General features: G+C 39.0%; 1 protein-coding gene across 1 annotated transcript in view; it reads right to left on the reverse strand.

The window, feature by feature from the left end:
• Positions 1 to 3,403: 3,403 nt before the first annotated feature.
• The window catches only part of LOC150083213 (uncharacterized), a 380,452-nt gene continuing 355,974 nt past the window's right edge, over positions 3,404 to 27,881 (reverse strand). The window contains exon 14 of the mRNA XM_090378437.1: positions 3,404 to 3,438. Coding sequence (XP_090234563.1) covers positions 3,404 to 3,438 — 35 coding nt within the window. The remainder of the gene's footprint in view (positions 3,439 to 27,881) is intronic.

Consider the following 27,881-nt stretch of genomic DNA (forward strand, 5'->3'; position numbering starts at 1 on the left):
AAAGATAAGCACAGGAGTACAAGAATTCTTTTTTTTTTTTTTTTTTTTTTGAGATATGCGACAGGACTGAGTTTTAGAAGGATTGAAATCAACTGTTATCTTTGCCCCACTGGAGATCCACCTGGAGATCAACATTTAAGGGATTGGAAATGAATATTCTAAAGCTGAAGCTGTTTGTATGGGGCAAGGTTTATCAAACTGGATGATGGAATGTAATGTCATCAGCAAAACTATGGATAGGACCAGTTAATGGAGTGTCATTAAATGGAAAAGAAGAAAAGGGTGAGAGAAAGAACTAGAAATCTGGGAACACCAAACATTAGTGGGGATGTTAAAAGATAGAGAGCTGTCTACTATCAGGTGAAGTGAGGAGTCAGAGAGACAATTGGATACCCAATTAGAAAAAAACAGTTGGAAAACCATAAGATGTCGAAGCTTAATTAGAAGACCTTTATGCCAAATATGATCAAAAGCCTTTGAAATGTCAAAAGCAACTGCTTGAGTTTCTCTGGACTTTTCCACTCAGTTTGTCCATTAATGGATAACATAAGCCACTATATCACCAATGGATCAACCCTGACAGAAACCATACTGGCAATCATTGATCAGATGGAAGGTTTCTAGATAGTTTTAAGAATCGGCAGTTAATGGATTTATCTATTAATTTAAAAAGTGTAGATGCAAGTGTCATGGGAGGATAATCGTATGAGAGGGATTCATCACACATTTTAGGAATTGACTGGATATGAGCAGATTTCCAAACATAAGGAAGAACACCAGTGGAATAATAAATTGTAAAAAGGCAACACAGAACAGGGGTAATCTCAGGAGCACAGGTTTTGAGAAAATGTGGAGAAATACCATCAGGACCTGGCACTTTCTTGGTATCAAGACTGTTCAAAATTCTTCTGTCATCTTTTTGATGGAAGACCTCAGGAGGCACTGAAGGGAGTATACTGGGAATGATGGGAAGTGGTTTACCAAGATCATGATTACAAGGTTTAGAACAAAAGTATGATGCTAGTAAGTCGGCTTTATCTCTAGTTAAGTTGGCAAATAGAACTATTGGAGTTTTACAGAAGTGGGAGTAGAGATGGGCAAAAGCTACAGCCAATAACTTTGGCAAGAGACTAGAATGCTTAACTACCATTTGGTCAGGAAGCAAGTTTTCTACTCTTAGCCTGTTCCAAACCTACTTTAGAAAGATTAATAAATGTTTTACAGTTTTTGTGAGCTTTGGTGTAGGCAGAAAATGAATCTGGAGATTTGGATGCAAGCCAACTACAATAGCGAACAGCCTTAACGCATTTATTGGAAAACTAAGGTTTAGATCAGAGGTCTGGGAACTTTTTTTTGGGCATTACCCTAAAGTCTATTTGTGTTAAACAATATTCCCCCAGACATTTTTTTTAATACGATGCTACTTACAACCAAGTACCATTTACTACATATTTTATAATACTTCTCCTGAATTTAGGTTTATGTATATAAATACAACTGGCAAATAAAGTTGACTGGCCTAATTAATAACAAATGTTAAATATAATTAATACACGTTAGTTTGTCAAAGAGTGTTGTTATATATACACTAGACATCTGGTAAAAAAAAAATTCAATTTTACTTTTTTTATTTATTTATTTATAAATGTATGTGCAGGGCCTTACAGCTACGACAATGCACTCTGCACATTAAACAATAAACAAAAATAAAGAAAAATAATAAAATATAAAATTATAACTATATACAAAGCCACACATTTTGTAACAAAAATAACAAATACAAAATTAAAAAAAGATTAAATAATTAAATCATTTAATTAAAAACATCCTTACTTCAGGATTTGGAAAAGTGGTGTTGTTCAATTTCGATAAAACAACATCGATATCAGGACTTTTTGATGTCAGAGCAATTTGGATGCAGTCTTCACAGTCCAACCGATTTCTGTATTTTGTTTTTAAATTCATAAGGGTTGAAAATTCTTGTTCACAGAAGTAGGTTGTTGCAAAAGGCAGCAGTATTTTTGTTGCTTCTTCATAAGCAATTTTAAAAACCTTTGCAGTTTCTGACATCCAAAAAGATAAGAGATCTGTCTTGTTCTGAAATTCCTTGAGCAAAGTTCAAGAAGTGCCTGCTAATCCTTCAGGCTCCTCAGGTATATTTGCGAGTTCACAGTTGAAGGGGTTTACAACCCAATTGACAGTATGAGAATCAAGCTCTGGAAAGTACCCTGAGAACTGCTTTTTCAGTTTGGTCAAATGCCTTGTAACTGACTCCTTGATGTCACAAAGACAGAGATCTTCACAATCTTCCAAAAACTCTGCTAGCTTTTGAAAAGTGGCTATCTTATTTTGTTCCATTTTCTGGTTTCCAGTACAAAAGCTTTGAACCCAAATGCTGAAATCTTTTCTCTTGGAAAAATGATATTCATGTTTTTTCCTTGCAATTCCTTGTACAAGGAATTCTCATGACCAAAGATGTCAGCTAAATATGAGAGATGGGCATGCTTTTGGTCCACCAAAAAGATTTCTAGCTCAGCTCCGAGAACCCACACTCGATTCAGAACATTTCCAGTTGAAAGCCACCTCACATCTGTATGGAAAAGGAGTGTTGAATATTCAGCCTCCCCATCCTCTCATAAATTACGAAATAACCACAGTTAGTGCATGTCCTTTGTCAGTATTGACAATTTTAATTACATCATTCATGACAACTTCTAGTTTAGGTTCCAACTGCTTCTCAACCAATACTTGACGATGGATCATACTGTGAGTAACTTAAATTTTTGGATTTTGTTTTTTGACCAAAGCCGAAAAGCCACCAACTTGACGCAACATGGCTTTAGCTCCCCATCAACAGACCCACCAATATAGTTTTCACACTTCAAATCAATGCTTGGTGTTTTGAAATATGCATCAACCTTATTGAAAATAACGATTCCACCAACTCTTGACTCAAGAGGAGAACAGAAAAACATTTCTTCTTCAATTATATCAGTTCCCCTGTATCGAACATACACCATCAGCTGCGAATTGCTACTGACATCAGTAGTCTCATCAAGTTGACTAGCAAAATGTTTGCTCTTTCTGAAGAAATCACTTGTTCTCTCACATTTTTTGCTAAGATAGAAATTTTTTTCTTTCAAACTAGCTCTTGAGGCTGAACATTGATGAAATGTATCTACTAAGTTTTTTTCCAATCTTTGCCTTTTGATAGTTCTTTCCAAATTCTCAAAGTATTTCCGCAGTTCAGAAGAAAGATGCGAGTGCAAATTATCCAAGTGTCTCTTCAATTGATTCTTTTTGAAAGACTCTGCAGTCAACATTTTCAAACAAATGAAATTGTGGCTTCATTTGTCCTTTGTCTTGTATTACTGTAAAACCATATGCCAGGTATTTACTTTCTCTATTTGATGCCATTTGAAGGGTAGAGAAAACTAACTGAAAAGGGAAAAATTTTAAATTAATTATTTTTATTTTATTAATTACTTTTATTTTTTCTGAACTTTCGTTACCCCCAAAACTTTTACTTTTACCGCATTTGGGGTAATTTATCCCCGTTCCTGGTTTAGATAAAGAACAAGATTTTAGGGTGAAATGTGGAACAAAGTTTTTCATCCCTACAAGTATAATTTCACTGATACAATCTGAGCAAACATTGCATCAGATTTAAAGATTTAAAACAGTAAATTAACAAGGAAAAGAAAAATAAGGGCAGAAATTTCGCAACATTTTGAGAAGCTAGTACTCGCCCCAGAAAACAACAGAAAAATCACTTGGCACTCGGGAGCAACTGTTGATGAACCTGATCAGTTTCCTGTTAGACTGAATAGGTATTTTGCATCCACATTCACACAAGGAATGCTTTAAAAAGGGGATACCAGAAGTTTATCAAACTGTAACAGGGAGCTAAATGATTTTGTAATAAGTGAGAGGAAAGTTAAACATAAAAAAACGCACATGGAGTGGAAGGTTGCTTGCAGAATAGATATATGGAAGTTTGCCTTCAGCCAGTGGCTGGTTGAGTTGAATGATGGAAGAAGCTTCCATTTGTTGTGGAAGTGGATAGTTTGAATAAATTCAAAGATCTAAACCAACTGTTGGAGGGGATGGAAGGTGAAATAGGAATTTTTTTTTTTTTGTTTGGCACTATATAAGATTGCTTTCTTGTATCATATGCCAAAATAACAGATACTAATATCTGTTATTTTGTTGTCTTTTACATTGAAACAGAAATGCACTGAGTATGACCATATTGTAAGTGAATGATTTATGAGCTGGACAAAATCCAGTTCTGCAGTTTCTCCTCATTCTTTTGATGTTAAAGGTTTTGGAATTCTCTGCAACGACAACTTCTTTTTGCAATTCATAAGAATAGAAGCATTTTTCTTCTCTTTTAAACTTGACATAAAAATGAAGTATAGAGTTTGAATTGCCACTCTGTTGCTAAGTTTGGTTTTCCTCATGTAACTTTGGCTAAATACCCACTCCATGCCAGAATTTGAGTGGGGTAGAATCAATATATATACAAAGGTATATATGCAAATTTACAAAAAAGCATTTTCTCCAGTCAAATCCCTGTGAATCCAATTCTGCTTAAACTTCACACTGTCTTTTACATTGAGTCACTGTATATAATGTACGTTTCACCACTGGTTTTCTATTGCTGCAAGAATGTCTTGGCATAAAAAAAAAAAAAAAAAAATGATGATTCAGTAATAGACCTTTTACAGGACTTGAAGAAAGTGATATATATGTTTTCTGGCAATCGCTGTGTTATCTGACAAGCTTAATGACAAAGTGCACTCATCTCTCATGTATTTATTTTTGTTGTAAGGAGAAGCTATTTTTTTTATTTATGAAAACCTCAAACACGGGAGGTATTAGAATCTATAGTACTTAGTACCGTGCTTGGGTTGGAAGTTGAGAAGACAGAAGATGTTTGTTGATATTAGACTTGAACTTCTCTAGACTGTAATTTTTAGGAAATACGTATGAAGGAAGGCTGTTCCAGAAAACAGCAGTTGAATGAATAAACGAGGAAGATGAAAAGTTGGTTCTGTGAGTTTCAAGTTGGACAGTAAATGGATGTTGGCTGGAGCGGCTGCACGTGTTTGGACTGTTTTGAAAGAGAGAACTGAAATTATAGAAGACAATTCAGAAGAACAGTGCCCATGGAAGTATCTGTACAAAAGGCATGCAGCAGAAACAGTACGAGTATGAGACAGTGAGTGGAGAGAATCTGTTAGAGAGCAGTCATTACTTAACCTCACTGGCCTCTTCTGAATGGGATCTAGAAGCCTGAGAGAGGTTTGGGGGCACCACCCCAGATGTGAGAACAACATTACATGGTAGGGCGGATTTGCGATTTGTACAGAGTGAACAGCTATTTGGAAGAAAAGTAATGCTGAGAGCGAAAGAGAAAACCAAGTTTTTTAAATGCAGAGGAAGGAATATTTGCAATGTGCTTGTGCCGAGAGATTAGAAGTCAGGGTAATACCCAAAAGAGATATATCATTTTGCCTGGAAATCGGAGTGTCATCAAAGATAAGCTTAGGAGCAGAAGAATCCTTTTGCAAGATAAGACAAGACTGAGAAGGATTGACATTAATTGTCTTTACCCCAATGGAGAATTACATGGAGATCGGCATTTAAGGAATTGGTAGCAGATATTCGAGAAGTTGAAGCTGATTGAGCAGGGCAAGATTTCTCAAACTGGAAAGTAGAATACGATGTGCTATCATCGGCAAAACTATGGATAGGATTTCCAGTCAATGGAAAAAGGTCATTAATATACAAGAGGAAAAGAACTGAGCCTTGGGGGACACCAGCATTAGTGGGTAAGTTACAGAGGGCCACATACCCTCACCCTCGGTGAGCAATAAGAGAGAAAACTGGATAACCATTCACAAAAAAAATTGGCAAACCGTGGAACTCTTGATGGAAGCTTGTAGTAGTAGTTATGGAATGTGATGCAGGAAAGCAAGCGTATGAGCTTATGCAGCATCAGCCAAAAAAAAAATTACAAAACAATCCCAACTAAATATTTGTCCAGTTCCTCCTTAAATTTATTTAACCTATCAACTTCCACAACGACAGATGGAAGTTTGTTCAGCAATTAAACATCAGCTGGCTAAAGGCAAATTTCCGCACATATATTCTACATCTGTCTTTTCTTAATTTGAATTTATGCCCCTTTAGGTTTGTAATCTGAACAAGTGGAAGGATCCCATCAGAATTCAATGTGCTCAACCCATTCAAGGCCTTATACACCTCAATCAGATCACCTCGCAGGTGCCTAGTCTCCAGCTGCTGCAATTTGCAGAACTTAAGCCTCTCCTGGTAAGAGGATCCCTTCATTCCCCTCACCAATCTTGTTGCCCTTCTCTGTACACGTTAAGCAAATCTACATCCTTCCGAAAATGAGGCCTCCGGACCTGCACGCAGTACTCAAGGCGTGGCCTGACCATTGCCTTATAGAGAGAGAGAGAGACAATCACCTTCTTTTTCCTGCTAACAAAATTCCTGTATATCATTGACAACACCCAATGACCTGCCCTGGCAGCCTGTCTGCACTGCTCAGAAAACTTCATATCTGACTGCACAATTACTCCCAGGTCTTTTTCATTTTCTACCTCCTTAAGTGTAGTACCACACAGTTGATACATTTCTCTGGTTGATACATTTCATACCCATATGCAGTACTTTGCATTTTTCAATGTTAAACTTCAGTTGCCACTTCTCAGCCAATCTCCCAAATTTTCTAGATCCTGTTGTAGTAACACACTGCCATTACTGACATTAACAACCCTGCCAACCTTTGTGTCATCTGCAAACTTCGATACTAAGCCTGATATACATTCATTAAATATCATTGATAAATATACAACACAACAGTGGACCCAACACTGAACTCTGTCGGACTCCACTAATAACATTAGTCCACGAAGAGCAGCACCCACTGATTACCACCCTCTGTCTTCTCCCACTTAACCATTTTCTTATCCATTGTAGCAACTTAACCTTAATACCATTCTACTCCAATTTGTACAGTAGTCTTCCATGTGCAAGAGTGTCAAAAGTTATCCTGAAATCCAAGTATATGATATCAAAATTATTTTTTGCATCCACTTCCTTTCTAACCACATCATAATAACCAATCAAATTTGTCAGACAAGACTCTCCCTTAACAAACCCATGCTGTGTCTGAATTATTGCCGCAGTCTTGTCTAGATGATCCTGCATTGCATCTTTAACCAGTGACTCCATTATTTTACCCGGAACAGAAGTTAAACTAACTGGTCTGTAATTATTTGTGTCACCCTTTGATCCCCCTTTGTGAATTGGGGACACATTTCCACATCTCCAGTCCATGGGAACTTCCCCCGAGTCCAAGGATGCTCTCATAATTATGGCTAAGGGTTTACTTACTTCCTTTGCTGCCTCCTTTAATATAACTGGATAGATCCCATCCACCCCAGATGCCTTTCTTATGTTTAACTTCAACAATTTCTCCTCCACTTTGTTCTCAGTTATTACAAAATCATTAAGCACCCTGTTACAATTTGATAACTTTGTGGCATTTTCAAACCTTAATAATTTCTCATGTGTGAATGTAGATTCAAAATACTCATTCAGTTTGTTTGCTATCTGAGGAGGATCATCAACAGTCGAACCATCGATATCAAGTGGACCAATCATATTCATCCCCTTCCTTTTAGAGTTTATATAAGTAAAGAAATCCTTACTGTTTTTCTTAGCATCCTTTGCCAAAGATTTCTCGTAATCTGCCTTCACCTGCCTAACCTCCTTTGTCACCTGATAATTTATATGCATCCCATGCATTTTTCTTCTCTGCCACGAGTCTCATTAGTTCATTTGACAACCATTTAAGCCTTAACCTTGAACAATATTTCTTAATAGGTATGAAATGTTTAGTAGCTTCCACTATTAATTCCTTGAATGCATCCCACTTAGATATTTGCTGTTGGTAACATCATCAGTTGGTCGCACCGTGCAGAATTTAAAAATTGTGTGAGACCACTATAGTCACCTTTACGGAAGCAAAATCCCCTTCTTCACATACCCCTGATTGTAATTATATCTTTAAGTAAATTCCACATCAGTACACTGTGATCACTACCACCTAATGGTTCCTTTATCTGCAAATTCTTAATACACGAATGATCACTGCTGATAACCAGATCAAGAGTATTACCCTCTCTGGTTGCCTCTCGAACATGCTACTGCAGAAAACAATTATCCAATTAATCCACCAAAGTCTTATTAGTGTGCGAGTGACCAACACATAAGTTCTATATCTGGAAAGTTAAAATCCCCCATTATAAGGCATTCTGATTTACTAGCCCACTCTATTTCTCTGTACAATTGTTCACTGTACGCATTCCAGTCAATTAGGCCTATAACACACTCCTACTCTTATTTTTGCTTTAGCAGTCACACCAAAATGACACACCAAAATTTGTCACACCAAAATGACTCAACAGTGCACTGCTCATCTATAGTAACTGGATGCACTTCTTTTGATTTTATGTTTTTTTTAATTAAGAGCATAACACCTCCTCCCTTCCTATCCTTTCTGTACACATTGTACTCCCCAAATTCCAGTTCTGCATTCCTTATATCTGTGAGACATTTCTGCTATCCCAACAATATCTGCCTTTCAATGTCATTGACGAACTCATCAAATTTATTTACTATACTTCTAGCATTGGTATACATGCAAGTATACATGTACCTATTCTTATTATTAGCTACTCTAACACATCTCATATATCCACCTGTTTCACGGTGACTGCCATTAGTCCCTGAAACTCCCAACACCGCCTCGCTCCACGCCGCTGCTTATTCTAATAGAAGTAGTGCAAGAATCACATTCACCTCTGCCTGCAGCTACTTTTAACCTATAAGTCTGTGAATCCCCCCCCCCAAACTAGCAGTTTTCCGACCCACCTAACACTGCCTCAATAGCATCGGCAAATATTCTTGCACCCTTTCTTTTTAAGTGTATTCATTCGCTGTAAAAGCAGTCTCTCCTACAAGTTAACAAGCACAGACCAGGCTGAAAAAAATTTACCCCTTCAGCCTTGCACATTTCCTCCAGGGCCGAACTGATTGACAAGGCTCTCATCATGTACTCTCTCCTATCGTGTCTGGGCAGAATTGCAGACACTTTCAAATTTAACCCTAATTCATAACTTTTTTGCAACATTGACCTGTACTTGTTAAGTAAATCTGCAGATCTCCTACTCATGACACTGACACCAATGACATTAAGAGCCAACTTGTACAACGATATCACCCTACCCTTTATGCCCTTAAAAGATGATATATGCTTTAAAATGTCATCACCTTTTGCTCCTGGCAGACATACCCTGGTCCTATTCCATCTATCCTTTTTACACAATATATTTCCCGTCTCCCTGACAATAGAGTCACCGACGATAACTAACTCCTGTGAGACCAGCACATTCTGCCTTGGTGGTTGCCGCTGTGTTGCCTGATGCCCAGGAGTGAGCTCTGCTGTTGAGTTGGGCAGCTGAGAGCTTGATGGGCCCCTCATATTAATTTCTTCAAGGCCATCTACCCTACACCTCAAGCTCTCATAGACGCCCATCAGAATGCTGAGTTGACGGCTAATTTCTAAACACTCTCTGCACCTGGCACACAAAAAGACACCCTCCTTGGCTAGATCATGTTCCATTCCAGAGAGTTCGGTAAACATTTCACAAGTTGCACATTTTTTTATGCTACAATGTGTTGGAGAAATGCCCCCCCCCACTCAGTTCTCCCCCAAGTCACAGCACTCCTGCCACTTTGTGACCATTGCTTTTCTGCTCTAGTCTGGGGCATGATATTTTAAATTAATAAGATCAATAAATTTAATTAAATAATTGTCAATACTACACTATATAATTTTACTTTAGAGCTACCTAGCTACCACAATTAAAAATTTGAATTCCCTACCGCTCTATACAAAAACAATGGAGGATTAGAACGAAACAACGGTTTTACGTACATTAAGTAGTAATCTACAAAATCTCTTATCTAAATTAAAAATAACCAGCATATCTATCTAGAACTATATGGCTACTTAAAAAGTTCGATATAAAATAACAATTAGGTAAATAACATGGCAAACACATCGCTTTTTCGGAGCTTGTAATTCATAGCTGTAATTTTTAAAGAGAGTCAGCTACCTCTTTTAGAAGATCTTTATGCCAAACAAGATTGAAAGCCTCTGAGATGTCAAGGGCAACTGCTCGTGTTTTACCGAACTTTTCCATTGAATTTGTCCATAAATGGATAACATAAGCCAGAATATTACCAGTGGATTGACACTGACGGAATCCAAACTGGTGATTGTTGATCAGATGGAAGGTGTCTAGGTAGTTTAAAAGTTGGCAGTTAAATAAATTGATTTCTCCATTACTTTAGAAAGAGTAGAAGTAAGTGAAATGGGCCGATAATTTGATGGGAGGGATTTGTCACCCTTTTTACGAACTGGCTGAATATATGCAAATTTACAAGCAGAAGGAAAAACACCTTTGGAATAAGAAAGTAAAAAAAAGCGGCAAAGAATAGGAGTAAGTTCGGGAACGCAGGTTTTGACAACAAGTGAGAAATACCATCAGGACCTGGAGCTTTCTTAGCATCAAGATTTGTCAAAATCCTTCTGACATCCTTTTGATGGAACACCACAGGAGGCATCGAATAGAGCATGTTGGGAATTGTGGGAGGTGTTTTACCAAGATTATTAATACATGAGTTGGAAGAAAAATGCAGTTCTAGCAGGTCAGCTTTATCCTTAGCCGAAGTGACAACAGAACCATTTCGTTTTGACAGAGGTGGGAGCAGAGATGGGCAAAAGTTGCGGCCAATAGTTTTGGCTAGAGACCAGAAAGCTCGGCTACCATTAGGGAAGAAGCAAGTTTTCTACTATTAGCCTGCCCAAAATCTATTTTGGATTGATTAATGACTGCTTTACAACTGTTGCGAGCTTTGGTGTAGGCAGAAAATGAAAGTGAATAATTGGAAACAAGCAAATTACGACATGCAGCATTCTTCTCTTGAACAGCCTTAGCACATTTATTGGAAAACCAAGGTTTAGATAAAGGGCGGGATTTTAAAGTGGAGTGTCGAATAAAGGATTCCATTCATACAAGAATAATTTCACTGACACAATCTGAGCAAACTTGACATCAGAAGTTTTGAAACCGTAATCAGACCAAGGAAAAGAAATCTTGCAGATCATCCCATTTTGCATTCTTGTAATGCCAAACAATAAGTTGGGAATAGCCATAAGATAAAGGCTCCATTGGAAAAGAGACAATCACCAAATTGTGATGTAAGCTGTCTATAGGACCACTCACTTCGACAATGTACTTAGAAGGGTTGTTTGTGAGAAAAAAGGTCAAACATGTTGGCTGTATGGTTAGGGTTGTCCTCTATTCTTGTAGATAAATAAACTATTTGTACAAGGTCAGTGGCGTAGCTACCATGTAGACAGGCAAGGCCCGCTGTCTTTGGCTGTCTCCTCTTTTTGCAACTTTCATTAATTAAGTAGGGGCCCAAACATGTTCTTTGCCTCCGGGCCCGAAAAAGGGTAACTATGCTATTATGCAAGGTCATTAGTAATTGAAAAAGCCTCAATATCTCTACCAGCTGCGTCAGTGTGACTAGAAAACGGAAGCCATCTGGAGTTGTCAACATTAAAATTACCAAGGAAGATTACCTCACTGTTAGGAAAGTTGGACTGGAGAAAGTCAAAGAGCTCCGAGTGATTTGTGGAGTTGGGAGAATGGTAGAGACAACAGATGAATTTGACAGAATGAGGTATAGAGATTTTAAGACAGAGAACATCGAAAAGGAGATTCCAAATTACCAAATCTCTGACAGGGAATATTGGAACAGACATATGCACAAGTACCACCTTTGAGACGAAAGGAATCATACAACAAATAATTTGGGGAACTGAGATGAGCAGTTGAATCAACCGATAACTGAGATTCTGATAGAAAAAGTACATGGGGTTTGGCAGACTGCAAGTGGAAATGGACATCTTTGAGATTAGAATTGAGACCACGTATATTTGTGAAATAAACTAGGAAGTGTTTGGGAGGTTTAGATCTTTTCGCAGATAAGCTTACTCTATTAGTTTGACAATTCATGGTGTACTCAATAGTAAGAAAAAGTGTGGTGGACATGCTGTATGAAGTAATGAAATTTTTGGATATGGCGTACACATGGTAAGAATATACCCAGATCCTTGACATAACATGGCCTCGACAATGCCCTCCCACATACACACTCCCATTGGACTTCCTCCAGTCACTATCTTGCAGAATAGAGGTGCAAAATTATACACTAACTGAACCAGAAGCCTCCTAAGAGTTATTAATAGGTTCGGCCCGGTATACTAACTAGCAACCGGCCGGCCTGCAAACACCATTTTAGAGCTGTACCCTCTAAATGTAAGGAAGATTGGATCTCGCCATGATGTTCATTATAACATCAAAATTCATCAGTCGTACTGCATGATGAAAGAAATGGGGAAGAGTTGATCGGAACTTAGCTCTGGAGACTAATCATGGGTTCCACCTCTTCAAGCCTCCATTAAGTAAAGTGGTGGTATTGCACCGGTTGATGAGAGTCATCCAGCACCTAGTATTGGGTGGTAACACAGAGGGGCAGCATTCCTCCATATGGTCTGGGCACCACACCTGGGTGGTTACCCACATTGTACTTGTGCATGGAGGTTATACCCAGGATTATTAACACACCCACTATCTGTACCATCAGCGTTTTAGACTCCCAGGTAACAAGTAAGTACAGCTTGTCTGGCATATCTGAGAGAATGTCTGTGACAACGTTAAGACCAAACATTTTCATTTTAAATTCATATTCAAGGGTCTAAATGTTCTCCAATTTCTGTTTCCGTGACATCAAGTCTCAATGCAGGCAATACGATTTTGGTGCAGGGTGACTTAATGAGGAAAATTAAATTTCCCAGCAGTTTTGTTGGGTCTTGATTTTCACTTTCAAACATCTTGCCCACTACTTGTGCATTATAAAGTACTGGTTTGAAGAATATCAAATAGAAAAAATTCTGGCTATCATTATACATGAAATGCAAAGGTTCAGCTGCAAAACAATGTTCTTTCAAACATGCAATGTAAAAATGACTTTTGAGTTTAACTTATTGTTGTAGTATGCTTTTTACTGCAGATTCAATTGACAACCACCTGGTTTTCGTTTATCTGTGCTGTCTTCAAAGGTGAATCACCTTTGTTTGTAACCCCAGAGAGCTCTTTCTATGCCATTTGGCATAATGTTGAGTGAGAAAACTAAATGAAACTTTCTCTGACAAGAAAATCCAAACTCCTCAGCAGATACCCTGTGGCATGTGAAATGGCTAGTTGCAGTAAGATGTGTATATCTTTTGCAAAGAATTACAAGCAAATCTTATTAATTGCGGATGTGATAATTTCATTTTCAACTTTGCACAAACCTTACTGTTTATGCCAATCATAACTGAATCCTAATGCTTGAAATTTAGCCAAATTTAAACCTTTCTTCTGATACATTTCTTTATGGCAGAAACAATGACATCAGCCATAATTTGGAAGTTGCTTTTGATACACGCAGCAGGTGGACAGCGCACTTGAAATGGAGAGCGAAACAGCACTGGCATTACGTCTCAGACAAGGTCACAGCAATAAAAAAGTTTCCTGCTACTTTATGCAGCAGAAATCACAAACACAAAACCTATCTGGGCAGCAGAGTACTGGCTCCTCAAGTGGATAACCTCAAACACAGGATACCCCAAGGCTATACGACTGAAATGGCCCTGGCCCTGGGAATTACCAGGCTGCCCTCTCTCATTGAAGAAAGAAGACTGGTAAGTGACCGGTCTCATCACATCTCCTTCATTCTGTGATCTCTGTGGCTCGAGGATTCCAGCTGCCCAGCTCAGAGCCACCCCAACAATTTGCCCTCATTCTTTTTTTTTTGGTAGTTGTTGGCGCATAGGCTCCTGTGGCCATAATGCACCTCCCAAGGTTTTTGCAGTACTTTGATCCAAGCCCGAGGCGGGAATCGAACCCACGACCTTTGGGTTGCCAGGCAAGCACTTTACCCACCCAGCTAGCCCAGTCAGCTGCCCTCATTCACGCCTCCACTTATCAGATCGCTTCCTACCCTAGCAGATGCTCAGACAAATCCAAGACATCGAAGCTAACCTAAAGAAATTTTCTCTTAACTGACACTATAGACACAGGATTCTGGGGCCCACACATCCCATGGCCCCCAATCAGCGCAGACAGAGGGTGTCACTGAAACCATCTAGTCACATGCAAATTCACCTCAGGTTCCCTCCAGTAATAGGTGCCGCTGTACCCAGGTGGGTAGGAGCAGCAGTGCGTAGCACACGCTTCTTGATTAGACCGGGGTTCAAGCCAGTGACCACCAAATATGGAGGATGCGCAAAGGTCAGAATGACCACCACATATCCTCAGAGCAATATGGCCTTAGTTGCTAATGCTCCTAAAAACCAAATAACAACAACTCTCCAGTAAGCAGTGGTCAACGAAAGTCCAGACACAGCCTTCTCTTCATTGCAGCCAGCATGCCTTTCAATCACCACTTTAATGCTCCTGTTATTTATTGAGCATACCAGGAAAGAAGCCAGGGTAATGGGCATCAACCTGTTCGTGCTGTTCTCTCACATGAACTGTGGGAAAAAAAAAAAATCCAGACTTTCAAGTGTATTAAGTGTTATTTTGTTTATTTAATTTTAATGTTAGGTTATGCCATTTTTAATTTAATGTAATGTCATCTTAATGTGTTATGTAACATAATGCCATTATGTGTGTCATTGTGTCATCTTATTTCCTTTATTAATGTCAATTTATTTATTTCTGTAATATATCTGGTTGTCATCATCTCTGTAAGTGTCAACCCCTGGCCTTTTGGCCATGAAGGGACATTGCAACACTATCCAATCCTGTAATTATTACAATTGAAGGTGGTGCAATAAAAGATTCTCTATCTAATTCTAAATATGTAATGACAATGTTCCTTTTATTTTTGAATTAATATCTTATAACAAGTTTTAACAACTTTGTCACTGAAACATCATTGCTCTCATCCAGCAATGTGAGTACATTTCATTTTTATAATAAATATATTATTGACTAAAAAACATCTTTGAAAACTGTCTTCTGATGGGGATACTAGAAACTTTTATAAATTCCAATAAGAAATTCCCGTGCAAATGCTTACTGTATACAAAGATTTTAAATCTTTATTATTCAAAACTTTTTAATTTCCTTTTAATAGCAAATATATTCCTCTTAAGTCATACTCTTGGAATATTGTATTTATTTTTAAAAATTTTTCATAATGTTAGTGCCTCACTGTGTATAATGATATGCAATGTTTTGTGCTGGGGCGGGGGGCATGAAAGATCTTGATAAAAAGCCGAATAATAAAGGCTCATTTGACTATTGCTGAAAGCCACTATCCTAAGACATTTACAGTAGCTCTGTACTGAACATTAAGATAGATCCTGCAGGGTGGACAGCCTACCTACATTCATTATTCGACAGGATCCATGAGTGCAGTAGACTCTTCAATATGTTCGACCTCCATATATGCCATTATGGAGTGGGCTGTTCTAGAAAATCCATTAAATAATGATCACCTATGGATTCTCTGCAAGCTACAAACATAGGAAAATTCCCCTTCACTAAGTTGCTCCACTTAGAAATTTCGTAGTGCACACTGGAATGAATATGCCTCTTGTGTCCAGTGAGATGATGAAATAATCCAATCCCAGCTCATAGACAATGACACAGAACATATAAATAATCAAATATTACAATCTGCTACCTCTGCAATACCAAAATCTTTGCTGGGGAAATGCAAACACAGGAATTACTGGTGGAATCAAGCTTGGAATTTCTTTTGTAAATTCCCCACAATGTAACCTAATTAACTTCAAAAGATTGAAAGCCAAGTTAGGCTAAATAAGAAGAAAGCAAAGAAAGATGCCTGGATTAGCTTTTCCTCAAGTATAAACAAGGACATAGACAGCAATCATCTAGAGGAAAATACAAACGCTTAACAGCAAATATGTTTGGTACTCAGCTTCAATACTGAACTGGGAAGGGAAGGAGTTGTCCTCACTGGGAGAAATAACAAATGCCTTAGTGAAATAATTTGCTAGTATATCAGCAGTTCCCAATCTTTCAACTAATTAAAGAATCTGCAGAACAGCATAAGATCATTTTGTCGATGATAGTTAGACACCCATACAAACAGCCATTCACATTAACAGAACTTTAACAGCATCTCAATAAAACATACAGTAGTTCTGCTGGTCCAAATGGGATCTACTACATAATGTTAAAACAACTTTGTTAACAGGGATAGCATACACTTAAATAGAAAGGGTGCAAGAATATTTGCTGATGCTATCGAGGCAGTGTTAGGTGGGTCGGAAAACTGCTAGCTTGGGGGGGGATACAAGGACTAATAGATTAACAATAGCCACTGGCAGAGGTTAAAGCGATTCTTGCACTGCTTCTATTGGAACGAGCAGAAGCCTGGAAAACAAGATGCACGACATTTCAGAGACTGCTGGGAGTCATTGCAGTACAAGTAAAGACATGGGTTGTGTTAAGGTAGCTAAGAATAGGAACAGGTGCATGTATACTTGGGTGTACAACAATGGTAGGAGTTTGGTAAATAAATTTGATGAATTTGAGGTATTGCTCAAAGCATCAAAGGAGGATATTGTTGGGATATCAGAGACGTGGTATCACACAGATATAAGGAATGCAGAACTGGAATTTGGGGAGTATAATGTCTACAGAAAGGACAGACGGGATAGGAAGGGAGGAGGGGTTATGCTATTAGTTAAGAAACACATAAAATCCAAGGAAGTGAAGCCAGGCGACATCGCTGGACAGTGCAGTGTCGAGTCAGTTTATTGTGACATAAGCATTGGGAGATCAAAATTGAGAGTAGGAGTGTGCTATAGGCTTAATGACTCTGATGAGTATAATAAGAAAATGTACAGGGAAATAGAGTGTGACATTAAATCAGAGAGTCTTATAATGGGGGATTTTAATTTCCCAGATAGTGACTGGAATTTGTGGGTTGGTCACTTACACACTAACAAGGCTTTTGTAGATTTATTGGATGATTGTTTTCTACATCAGCATGTTCGGGAAGCAACTAGAGAGAGTAATATTCTTGATTTGATTATCATTAGTGATTCTTCATGCATTAAGAATCTGCAGATAAAGGAACACTAGGTGGCAGTGATCATCATAGTGTACTGTAGTGGGATTTACTCAAAGAGGTAACTACCATCAGCGGTTCATAAAGGCGACTACGATGGTCTGAGACAGTATTTAAATTCTATACAGTGGGACCAACTGATGATGTTACCAACAGCAAATTCAAAATGGGAAGCATTCAGGGAACTTGTCTTGGAAGCTACAAGGGCTTTACATCATCATCATCAGCCATTTTCAATCCACTGCAGGATGAAGGCCTCTCCAGCAACTTTCCAGTTCCTTCTGTTTTGAGCACTGGCCATCCATTTACTACCCAAAAATTCATGAATTTCATCTATCCATCTCCGACTTTGTCTTCCAGGTTTTCTTCTAGCTCCTCTTGGGTACCATTCTGTTATTTTCTTAGTTCATCTGTCATCATGTCTTCGAGCTATGTGTCCTGCCCAAGTCCATTTTAGTTCTTTAGTTTTGATAAGAATGTCCTTTACTTGATTTTGCTGCCTAATCCATGTGTTTCTCTTCTTATCTAACAGTCTGATTCCCAATATAATTCGTTCCATTCTTCGCTGTGTAGTTCTCGGCTTCTCTTCCCTTCTTTTGGTGAGTGCCCAAGTTTTACTTCCATAAGTCATGGTGGGGAGTATACATTGATTTATTATTTTACATTTCAGACAAACTGGGATATTGCTCTTCATTATGTGACTATATTTCCTGAATGCTATCCATCCAAAATTTATTCTTCTCTTGACTTCCAGCCATTTATCTGACTTCCAGCCTTGAATAACTAAGAAATATTTTTCAAGGTTTAGGCCTACATGGATGTCAGATGAACTAATGAGACACATGGGAGAGAAAAAAAAATGCATGGGATACATATAAATTAACACGTGACACAGAAGCCTATGACAGATATAAGCTGGTCTGTAATGAAGTCACAAAGGAGGTTAGGCAGGTAAAGGCAGATTATGAGAAATCTTTGGCAAAGGATGCATAGAAAAACAGCAAAGAGTTCTTTATTTATGTAAACTCTAGAAGGAAGGGGATGAATCAGATTGGTCCACTTGATATCGATGGTTCAACTGTTGAGGATCCTGCTAAGGCAGCTAACAAACTAAATGAATATTCTGCATCGACATTCACACATGAAAAGTTATTCAGCGAGGGGAATGCCAGAGGTGTATTCAACTCTGGCAGTAAGCCAGATAATCTTGTAATATCTGAGAGTAAAGTGGAGGGAAAATTGTTGAAGATAAACACAAGAAAGACACCTGGGGTGGATGGGATCTATCCAGTTATATTAAAGGAGGCAGCAAAGGAAGTAAGCAAACCCTTATCCATAATTATGAGAGCTTCCTTGGACTCAGGGGAGGTACCCATAGACTGGAGATGTGCAAATGTAACCCCAATTTATAAAGGAGGATCAAAGGCTGACACAAGGAATTATAGCCCTGTGAGTTTAACTTCTGTTACAGGAAAATTAATGGAGGCACTGGTTAAAGAAACACTGCAGGATCATCTAGACAAAACTTCAGTTATAGCTCGGCCAATGGCTTTGTTAAGGGGAAGTCTTGCCTGTCCAATTGGATTGGATACTATGATGCAGTCACAAAAGAGCTGGATGTAGGGAATAACTTTGATATTATATACTTGGATCTTAGAAAGGCTTTTGATACTGTTGCACATGAAAGACTGCTGCACAAATTGGAGCAGTGTGGCACTGGAGGCTAATTGCTGCTAAGGATAAAGGGGTGGTTGAGGGGGAGAAGACAGAGAGTGGTAATCAATGGACACTGCTCATCGTGGACTAATGTTATTAATGGAGTCCCTCAGGGTTGCGTTAGGTCCATTATTGTTTTCTGTATTTATAAATAATATTGATGATGGTATATCAAGCTTAATGTCCAAGTTTGCAGACAATACAAAGGTTGGCAGGGTTGTTAAGGACGCTACGCTGCTGCAGCAGGATCTGGAAAGGTTGAGCAGATGGGCTGAGAGTTGACAAATGAAGTTTAACATTGACAGACGTAAAGTACTACATATGGGAAACAGCAACCCCAGAGCAACGTATCAACTCTGCGGTACTACACTGACAGTGGTGGAGAATGAAAAGGACCTGGGGGTAATTGTGCAGGCAGATATGAAGTTCTCTGAGCAGTCCAGACGAGCTGCAAGAGTAGCTCATGGTGTCTTGTCAATGATATACAGGAATTTTTCTAGCAGGGATAAGGAGGTGATTATTCCCTTGTATAAGGCAATGGTTAGGCCACATCTTGAGTACTGTATACAGGTCTGGAGGCCTCATTTCAAGGAGGATGTAGAGCTGCTGGAACTTGTACAGAGAAGGGCAACAAGGTTAGTGAACAGAACGAAGGGTTGCTCTTACGAAGAAAGGCTTAAGTTTTGCAAATTACAGAGTCTGGAGACTAGGCACCGGCGAGGTGATCTGATAGAGGTGTATAAGGGTTTGAATGGTTTGAGCATGCTCAATGCCAGTGGGATTCTTCATCTTGCTCAGAATAATCACCTCAGAGGGCATAAATTCAAATTGAGGAAGGACGGATGTCGGATAGATGTGCGGAAATTTGCCTTTGGCCAGCGGGTGGTTGGTTGGTGGAACCGACTTCCATCACTTGTTGTTGAAGTTGGATAGCCTAAACAAATTTAAGGCTCAGCTGGACAGGTATTTCAAACGAACGGAGGGGTAAAGTGGAAGTTTTTTTTTTTTAGCTGATGCTGCATAAGCTTGCATTCTTGCATCATATGCTTCTACTAATACTAATGCTAACTTGACAACAGAGCAAAGAGAACATTCTTAAAACATCACAATCGAATATTATTAGAAAATACTTTCCTGCACTCCTGGCGTCACTCAATTGCTCTAGCCTTCCTGAAGCCAGGAAAGGATTGTACCTTTCCAGATAACTACAAGCCAGTTTCACTGACTAGTTATTATTATTATTATTATTATTATTAATATCCATATGATGCAAGGAAGCCTGAGGCTTATGCTGCACCAGGAAAAAAAAAAAAAAGTTCCCGAGTAACCCTGAGAGAGAGAGAGAGAGAGAGAGTAAAAAGTAGAAGGGAATCACCAAGAAAGAGAAGAATGATGATATCCAGCTCAGGACCCTGGGTGTGCCAAGCCCATACTACAAAGTCCTGGAAAAAATGGTTCACAGGCAGCTAATATAGTTCCTAGAAACTAACAACTTACTAAACAGTAAGCACAGTAACATCACATCTATTACACAGTAATAGATGTGATAATAAAAGCAGAAGAAAGCAAACATCTGTAATGCCTTCATAAGGAGAGAACATCTGGTCATGGTTAATCTCGATATTGAGAAAGCCTTTGATACCACCGCGATACAGTGTACTTTAAAATCTTCATTCTTTTGGCTTGAGAGGTCAGTTACTTATCCCAATTTATACAAAACTTCCTACCTACAGAATGTTTCAGGTTAGATATATGAACAATTTATCCAAATCATTTGAAGAAGAGGAGGGTGTTCCACAGGGTTCCACCCTTCTCAGTGCAACATTATTTGCAATAAGAATTACAAACATGACACGGGATGTACCAAATGCAGTAGAATCACATATGTTTGCCGATGACCTCATTATCTCTTGTCAATCTCAAACTATGAACAACATTGAAAGTCAACCTGAAATTTCCATAGCTAAAATAGAACCATGGGTGTTCCAGAATGGTTATTCCCTAGCAGAAAAGAAATCTGCTATAATTCACCAAAATATATTTAAAAAACAGCATGATTCTTATTACCAACAATTTCTGTCTGTTGAAGTTAGACAATAAACTCAATTTTGCTACTCATATAGCTTATCTTCAGACAAGTTGCCTTAAAAAACTGAACATCCTAAGAGTTGTCTCCGCTGTGTCCTGGAGTGTGCTTCTATAGAGATAGAACAGCTCCCTCCTACACTTCTATAGAAGTTTAATAAGATCACGCTTGGATTATGGATTACTTGTCTACAACTCCTCTAGGAAAAGTTCTCTATTATGTCTGAACACCATCCAGCATAGTGTCCTTGGAATAGCTGTGGGAGCCTTCAGAACATCTCTGGTCTACATCCTGTATATTGAGGCAAATGAACCCTCTATATATCAGGAGAAAATCTTTATTAACTATGCAGCAAAGATTAAGAGTATTCCATCCAACCCTAGCTGGCTATACCTGTTTGAACCTCAATACGGTATGCATTATCACAATAAACCTAATGAAAACTGCCCTGCAGGGCTTCTACTGCAAGTGCTCATGCTCAGGTGGGACATTAACTTTCAGAATATATTCCAGAACTTTGCTATTCCTGAACTTCCCTGGACTGAATATTCACCACTCTGCAACAATTTATTCTTAAGATGGGGAAAATCTGCCTTGGAAAACACCAACATTCAACAGCTACATAAAGCACATTCTTTTTGTGCTTTATGTAGAAAACTCAAAACACATATCTACACTGATGGCTCCAAAACAGATGCAGCCATAGGTGCTGCAGAGGTTTATTCCACCTTCTCAATAGCTGCGACTCTTCCTACTGAATGCAGTATCTATACCACAGAATAATTTGCATTAAAACTAGTTTTAGATAACATAACCAACCACCATATCAAGCAATATCTAATACAGTGGGGCCTCAACTTACGATGACATCGACATCCCTTACATACGATCATTTATTTTAAGGATAGGTGATATTTGCAAGGTACTGATGGCTTTCCAATATAGCTGAAACGATACATGGGTGGAAATTTTCAGATGCATGGTGCATGGAACATTACTGGTACAATTGTTCTCAATGAATTAGCATCTTTTTTATTGTTCAACATGCGGTATGTGGAACATCACTCGTATCATTGTTTCAGATATGTGACAATCTGAAACATAAAGCTCCATCAGCTGTATGAAGTACTGTGTGCTTTGAAGACTTTAAAGACAGCAGAAGCTGGTTTGAGTGCTTTAAAAGAAAGGAAATTATCAAAAGTTTTGAAAGGCATGGGGAGGCATCCAGTGCTGATAAAAAAGCAGCTGAGACCTTTAAAATTGAATTCCAAGAGTTTGTTGATCAGGAGGGTTATCTTCCCCAGAAGGTTTTTAACTTTGATGAAACTGGCCTCTTCTGGAAGTGAATGCCCAGGAGAACGTACATCACTAAGGATGAGGCTAGTTTACCTAGGCATAAGTCTATGAATGATAGGCTCACTCTCCTGTTGGGTGACAATGCCTCTTGAGATTTTAATCTGAAGCTTTTGCTTGTGTAGCGCTCTAAACCCCCAGAGTATTTAAACAACAAAAGGTGACAATGCCTCTTGAGATTTTAATCTGAAGCTTTTGCTTGTGTAGCGCTCTAAACCCCCAGAGTATTTAAACAACAAAATGTCGACAAAGATGTGCTGGGAATGTTTTGACGCAATAACAAGAAGGCCTGGGTTACAGGATATCTCTTCAATGAATGGGAGCTTGAAGTATTCCGTCCTTCAGTGAAGAGTTATCTTGAGAAAAATAAGCTTCCTGTGAAGGCACTGCTCCTGCTGGATAATGCACCATGCCATGATCCCAACCTTGTTCAATCTCTTGAGGCACAAATTGTCTTTGTTCAAGTCAAGTCAAATTTTTGCTACCTAACAATACTCTTCTTCAACCGATGGACCAGCAAGTGATTGCAAACTTAAAGAAAATCTACACCATGAAAATGTTCGCAAGTGCTTTGCAGCAACCTCTGGTGAAAATGCTGTCACCCTCAAAGATTTTTGGAGGTCGAAGTTCAACATGCTGGATTGTGTGAGGCTGATTGTAAGTTCTTGGAATGATGTTTCCACCAGGTGCTTAAATTCTGCCTTTAAAAACATCTGGTGTTTAATTAACCATAATGAGGAAAGACAGATGTAGGATAGATGTACGGAAATTTGCCTTTAGCTAGTGGGTAGTTGGCTGGTGGAACAGACTTCCATCCCTTGTCATGGAAGTTGATAGCCTAAATAAATTTAAGGCTCAGCTGGACAGGTATTTCGAACTAACGAAGGGGTGAAGTGGAAGTGAGTTTTTTTTTTTTTTTTTGGCTGATGCTGCATAAGCTTGCTTTCTTGCATCATATGCCTCTACTAATGCTAATAACACTGACGGATTTGAAGATTATGATGCTTTGACAAATTATATTTTAACTCATAGTAAATCAATGGGTCTGGAAGTTAGCAAAGAGGATGTTGTTGTTGTTGTTATTATTATTATTAGCTATATGGTGCAAGGAAGCCTGAGGCTTATGCTACACCAGCCAAAAAAAAATTTTCCATTACCCTGAGAGAGAGAGAGAGAGAGAGAGAGAGAGAGAGAGAGAGAGAGAGAGAGAGAGAGAGAGAGAGAGAGAGTCAAAAGAAGAAGCGAATCAACAAGAAAGAGAAGAATGATAATATCCAGCTCAGGACCCTGGGTTTGCCAAGCCCATACTCACCAGATGTGACCTTATTGACGCTCATGGATGTGAGCTAACAACAAAGGAGCTACAAGGATTGGTGAAAATTATGGAAAGTAACACTGAAGAGGAAGAAAAAGACACCCAAAAACTGTCAGCTGAAGACTGTCATTTCTTGTTGTGAGTGTTTAAGAGAATTGGTAAAAAAACACCCCGACATTGAACTCATGATGTCTAAAATAAAAGGCCCCAAGTAGTAAATGAAAGGGTTGGTGATAGTGGGAGAAATGGGTGGGGGAGGATAAGAGGATAGTAAGTTGGGAATGGGAGCAGGCATTCCCTAGAAAATGAAGTGATGAGAGTAGTTACAGATTGTAGTGATGGACAGTGAGTCGATTCCAACCCGGAAAGAGGTCAAAAAGTCTGCTTAGTGGTGGGTCCCCAGAGGAGGGGTTGATGTCCAACCCTCTGAGGGTTAGCGAATGGTTTTCTAGTAGGGAGCTTACTAGGCCAAGGCCTGTTTCCCACTCAGCATGACTGAGTCAAATTATGTAATCTCACCCCATTATGGAGTTGGCTATCATGATCTGGAGTGTCTTCTGAGTTCGGTAGTCACTATCAGGGGATTCCTCTTGTCGGGAATTCTGCTAGGATATGGTTGGAACCCACAGGCTGGACATGTCCATGTAGGATCCTAGTTCAGGTTAGCCATCAGACGTAATCTCTGCTTGAATACATGTTCTGTGAATTCATTGAAAGCTGCAAAGATTTCCTTTGCTTGTATGAGTAGACATGCCTGTTCTGGTTCATATGCCTCTGTAGGAGACAACAAAGCTCTGGTTGGGCTGACAATCAGATGCATTTGCAAAAATCTTTATTCACATTCACTTGATGAAATATTTTTTTTTTTTTTTTTATGTGAACCCCAAACACGAGAGGCGTTAGAACCTATAGTACTTAGTACCGTGCTTGGGTTGGAGATTGAGAAGACGAAAGAAGATATTTGTTGACATTGGACTTGAACTTCTGTAGATTGTAATTTTCAGGAAATACGTACGAAGGAAGGTTGTTCCAGAAAACGGCAGTTGAATGAATAAATGAAGAAGATGAAAAGTTGGTTCTGTGGGTTTGAAGTTGGACAGTAAATGGATGTTGGCTGGTGGCGGCACGTGTTCGGACTGTTTTGAAAGAGAGAGTAGGAATTATAGAAGCCAATTCAGAAGAACAGTGCCCATGGAAGTATCTGTAGAAGAAGCATGTAGCAGAAACAGTACGGCTATGAGAAAGCGAGTGGAGAGACTCTGTTAGAGATGAATCATTAATTAACCTAACTGCCCTCTTCTGAATCGAATCAAGAAGCCTGAGAGAAGTTTTGAGGGCACCACTCCAGATGAGGGAACAATATTCCATGGCAGGGCGGATTTGCAATTTATACAGAGTGAGCAGTATTTGGAAGAAAAGAAATGCTGAGAGCGAAAGAGAAAACCAAGTTTTTTAGATGCAGAGGACGCAATATTTGTAATGTGTTTGTGCCAAGAGAGATTAGAAGTCAGGGTAATCCCCAAAAGAGATATCATTTTGCCTAGAAATCGGAGTGTCACCAAAGATAAGCATAGGAGCAGAAGAATCCTTTTTGCGAGATATAAGACAAGACTGAGTTTTAGAAGGGTTGAAATCAACTAAGTTGCCTTTGCCCCATTGGAGAATTACCTGAAGATCGGCATTTAAGGAATTGGTAGCAGATTCTCGAGAAGTTGAAGCCGATTGAGCAGGACAAGGTTTCTCAAAATGGAAAGTGGAATGCAGTGTGCTATTATCAGCAAAACTATGGATAGGATTTCCAGTCAATGGAAGAAGGTCATATATATACAAGAGGAAAAGAGTGGGGAAAAGAACTGAACCTTGGGGGACACCAGCATTAGTGAAGAAGTTAGAAGACAGAGAGCCATCTACCATCACCCTCAGTGAGCGATCAGAGAGAAAACTGGATAACAAATTACTAAAACCAGTTGGCAAACCATAAGATGGAAGCTTGTTTAGAAGACCTTTATGCCAAACACGATCAAAAGCCTTTGAGATGTCAAGAGCGAATACTTGTGTTTCACCAAACTTTTCCATTGAATTAGTCCATAAATGGGTAATATAAGCCAGAATATCACCAGTGGATTGACACTGACGGAATCCATACTGGCGATCGTTGATCAGATGGAAGGTTTCTAGGTAGTTTAAAAGTTGGCGGTTAATTGATTTCTCCATTACTTTAGAAAAAGTAGAAGTAATTGCAATGGGACGATAACTGGATGGGAGGGATTTGTCACCCTTTTTAGGAACTGGCTGGATATGAGCAAATTTCCAAGGAGAAGGAAAAACACCTTTGGAATAAGAAAGTGAAAAAAGGCGGCAAAGAATAGGAGTAAGTTCAGGAGCACAGGTTTTGAGAACAAGTGGAGAAATACCGTCAGGACCTGGAGCTTTCTTAGCATCGAGATTCATCAAAATCCTTCTGATATCCTTCTGGCGGAAGACCACAGGAGGCATTGAATGGAGCGTGTTGGGAATGGTGGGAGGTGTTTTACCAAGATCATTAATACATGAGCTGGAAGAAAAATGGGATGCTAGCAGGTCAGCTTTATCCTTGGCTGACGTGACAACAGAACCATCTGGTTTGGACAAAGATGGGAGCAGAGATGGGCAAAAGTCACGGCCAATAGCTTTGGCAAGAGACCAGAATGCTCGGCTACCATTAAGGCAAGAAGCAAGTTTTCTACTCTTAGCCTGTTCAAACTCTAGTTTGGACTGATTAATAACTGCATTACAATTGTTGCGAGCTTTGGTATAGGCAGAAAATGAAACTGAAGAATTAGAAACAACCCAATTACGATATGCAACATTCTTCTCTTGAACAGCCTTAGCACATTTATTGGAAAACCAAGGTTTAGATAAAGGACGAGATTTTAAAATGGAGTGTGGGATAAAGGATTCCATTCCTGCAAGAATAATTTCAAACGTTGAGCAAACATTGACATCAGAAGTTTTGAAACAGTAATCCGGCCATGGAAAAGAAGAAAAGAAGTCTCGCAGGTCATCCCATTTTGAATTCTTGTAATGCCAAACAACACGAGATTGGGAATAGCCATGAGATAAAAGTTCCATTCGAGAAGAGACAATCACCAAGTTGTGATCTGAAGTGCCTAAAGGACCTCTCACTTCGACCGTGTACTTAGAAGGGTCATTTGTGAGATAAAGATCAAGCGTATTGGCTGTATTATTAGGACTGTCCGGACTTGGTATCGTACTCAGACGTTCATCAAATGCTTCAATTTTTCCGAAACCATCTTTTCAATTAGATATTGCCAAAATGCATGAATTATATTTCTTTCATTTAACTGAATCATAATTAAAAATTTCCTAACTTCATTCTTGATGACTGAGCAATGTTGTCCACCGTGGTATTAAGCTCTCTGAGCAGCTCTCAGACATGAATACCAAGGGACGGTTGACAGTGTGACGGGCATTATAAACAGCTTCCCATTGAGGCTCAAAAATGGATGTCCATGTAGGGTTAACAAGACTTCAGTTATAGCTCAGACACAGCATGGTTTTGTTAAGGGGAAGTCTTGCCTGACCAACTTGATTGGATACTATGATGTAGTCACAAAAGAACTGGATGCAGGGAATAACTTTGATATTATATACTTGGATCTTAGAAAGGCTTTTGATACTGTTGCACATGGCACAAATTGGAGCAGTGTGACATTGGAGGCAAATTGCTGCTATGGATAAAGGGGTGGTTGAGGGGGAGAAGACAGAGAGTGGTAATCAATGGACACTGCTCATCGTGGACTGATGTTATTAGTGGAGTCCCTCAGGGCTCAGTGTTGGGTCCATTATTGTTTTCTGTATTTATAAATGATATTGATGATGGTATATCGGGATTAATGTCCAAGTTTGCAGACGATACAAAGGTTGGCAGGGTTGTCAAGGACACTACTGACACTATGCTGCTGCAACAGGATCTGGAAAGGTTGAGCAGATGGGCTGAGAGGTGGCAAATGAAGTTTAACATTGACAAATGTAAAGTACTACACATGGGAAACAGCAACCCCAGAGCAACGTATCAACTCTGTG

The sequence above is a fragment of the Mastigoproctus giganteus genome, chromosome 7, assembly GCF_048544385.1.
Source record: "Mastigoproctus giganteus isolate SK-2022 chromosome 7, ASM4854438v1, whole genome shotgun sequence".
NCBI classification, from domain to species: domain Eukaryota; kingdom Metazoa; phylum Arthropoda; class Arachnida; order Uropygi; family Thelyphonidae; genus Mastigoproctus; species Mastigoproctus giganteus.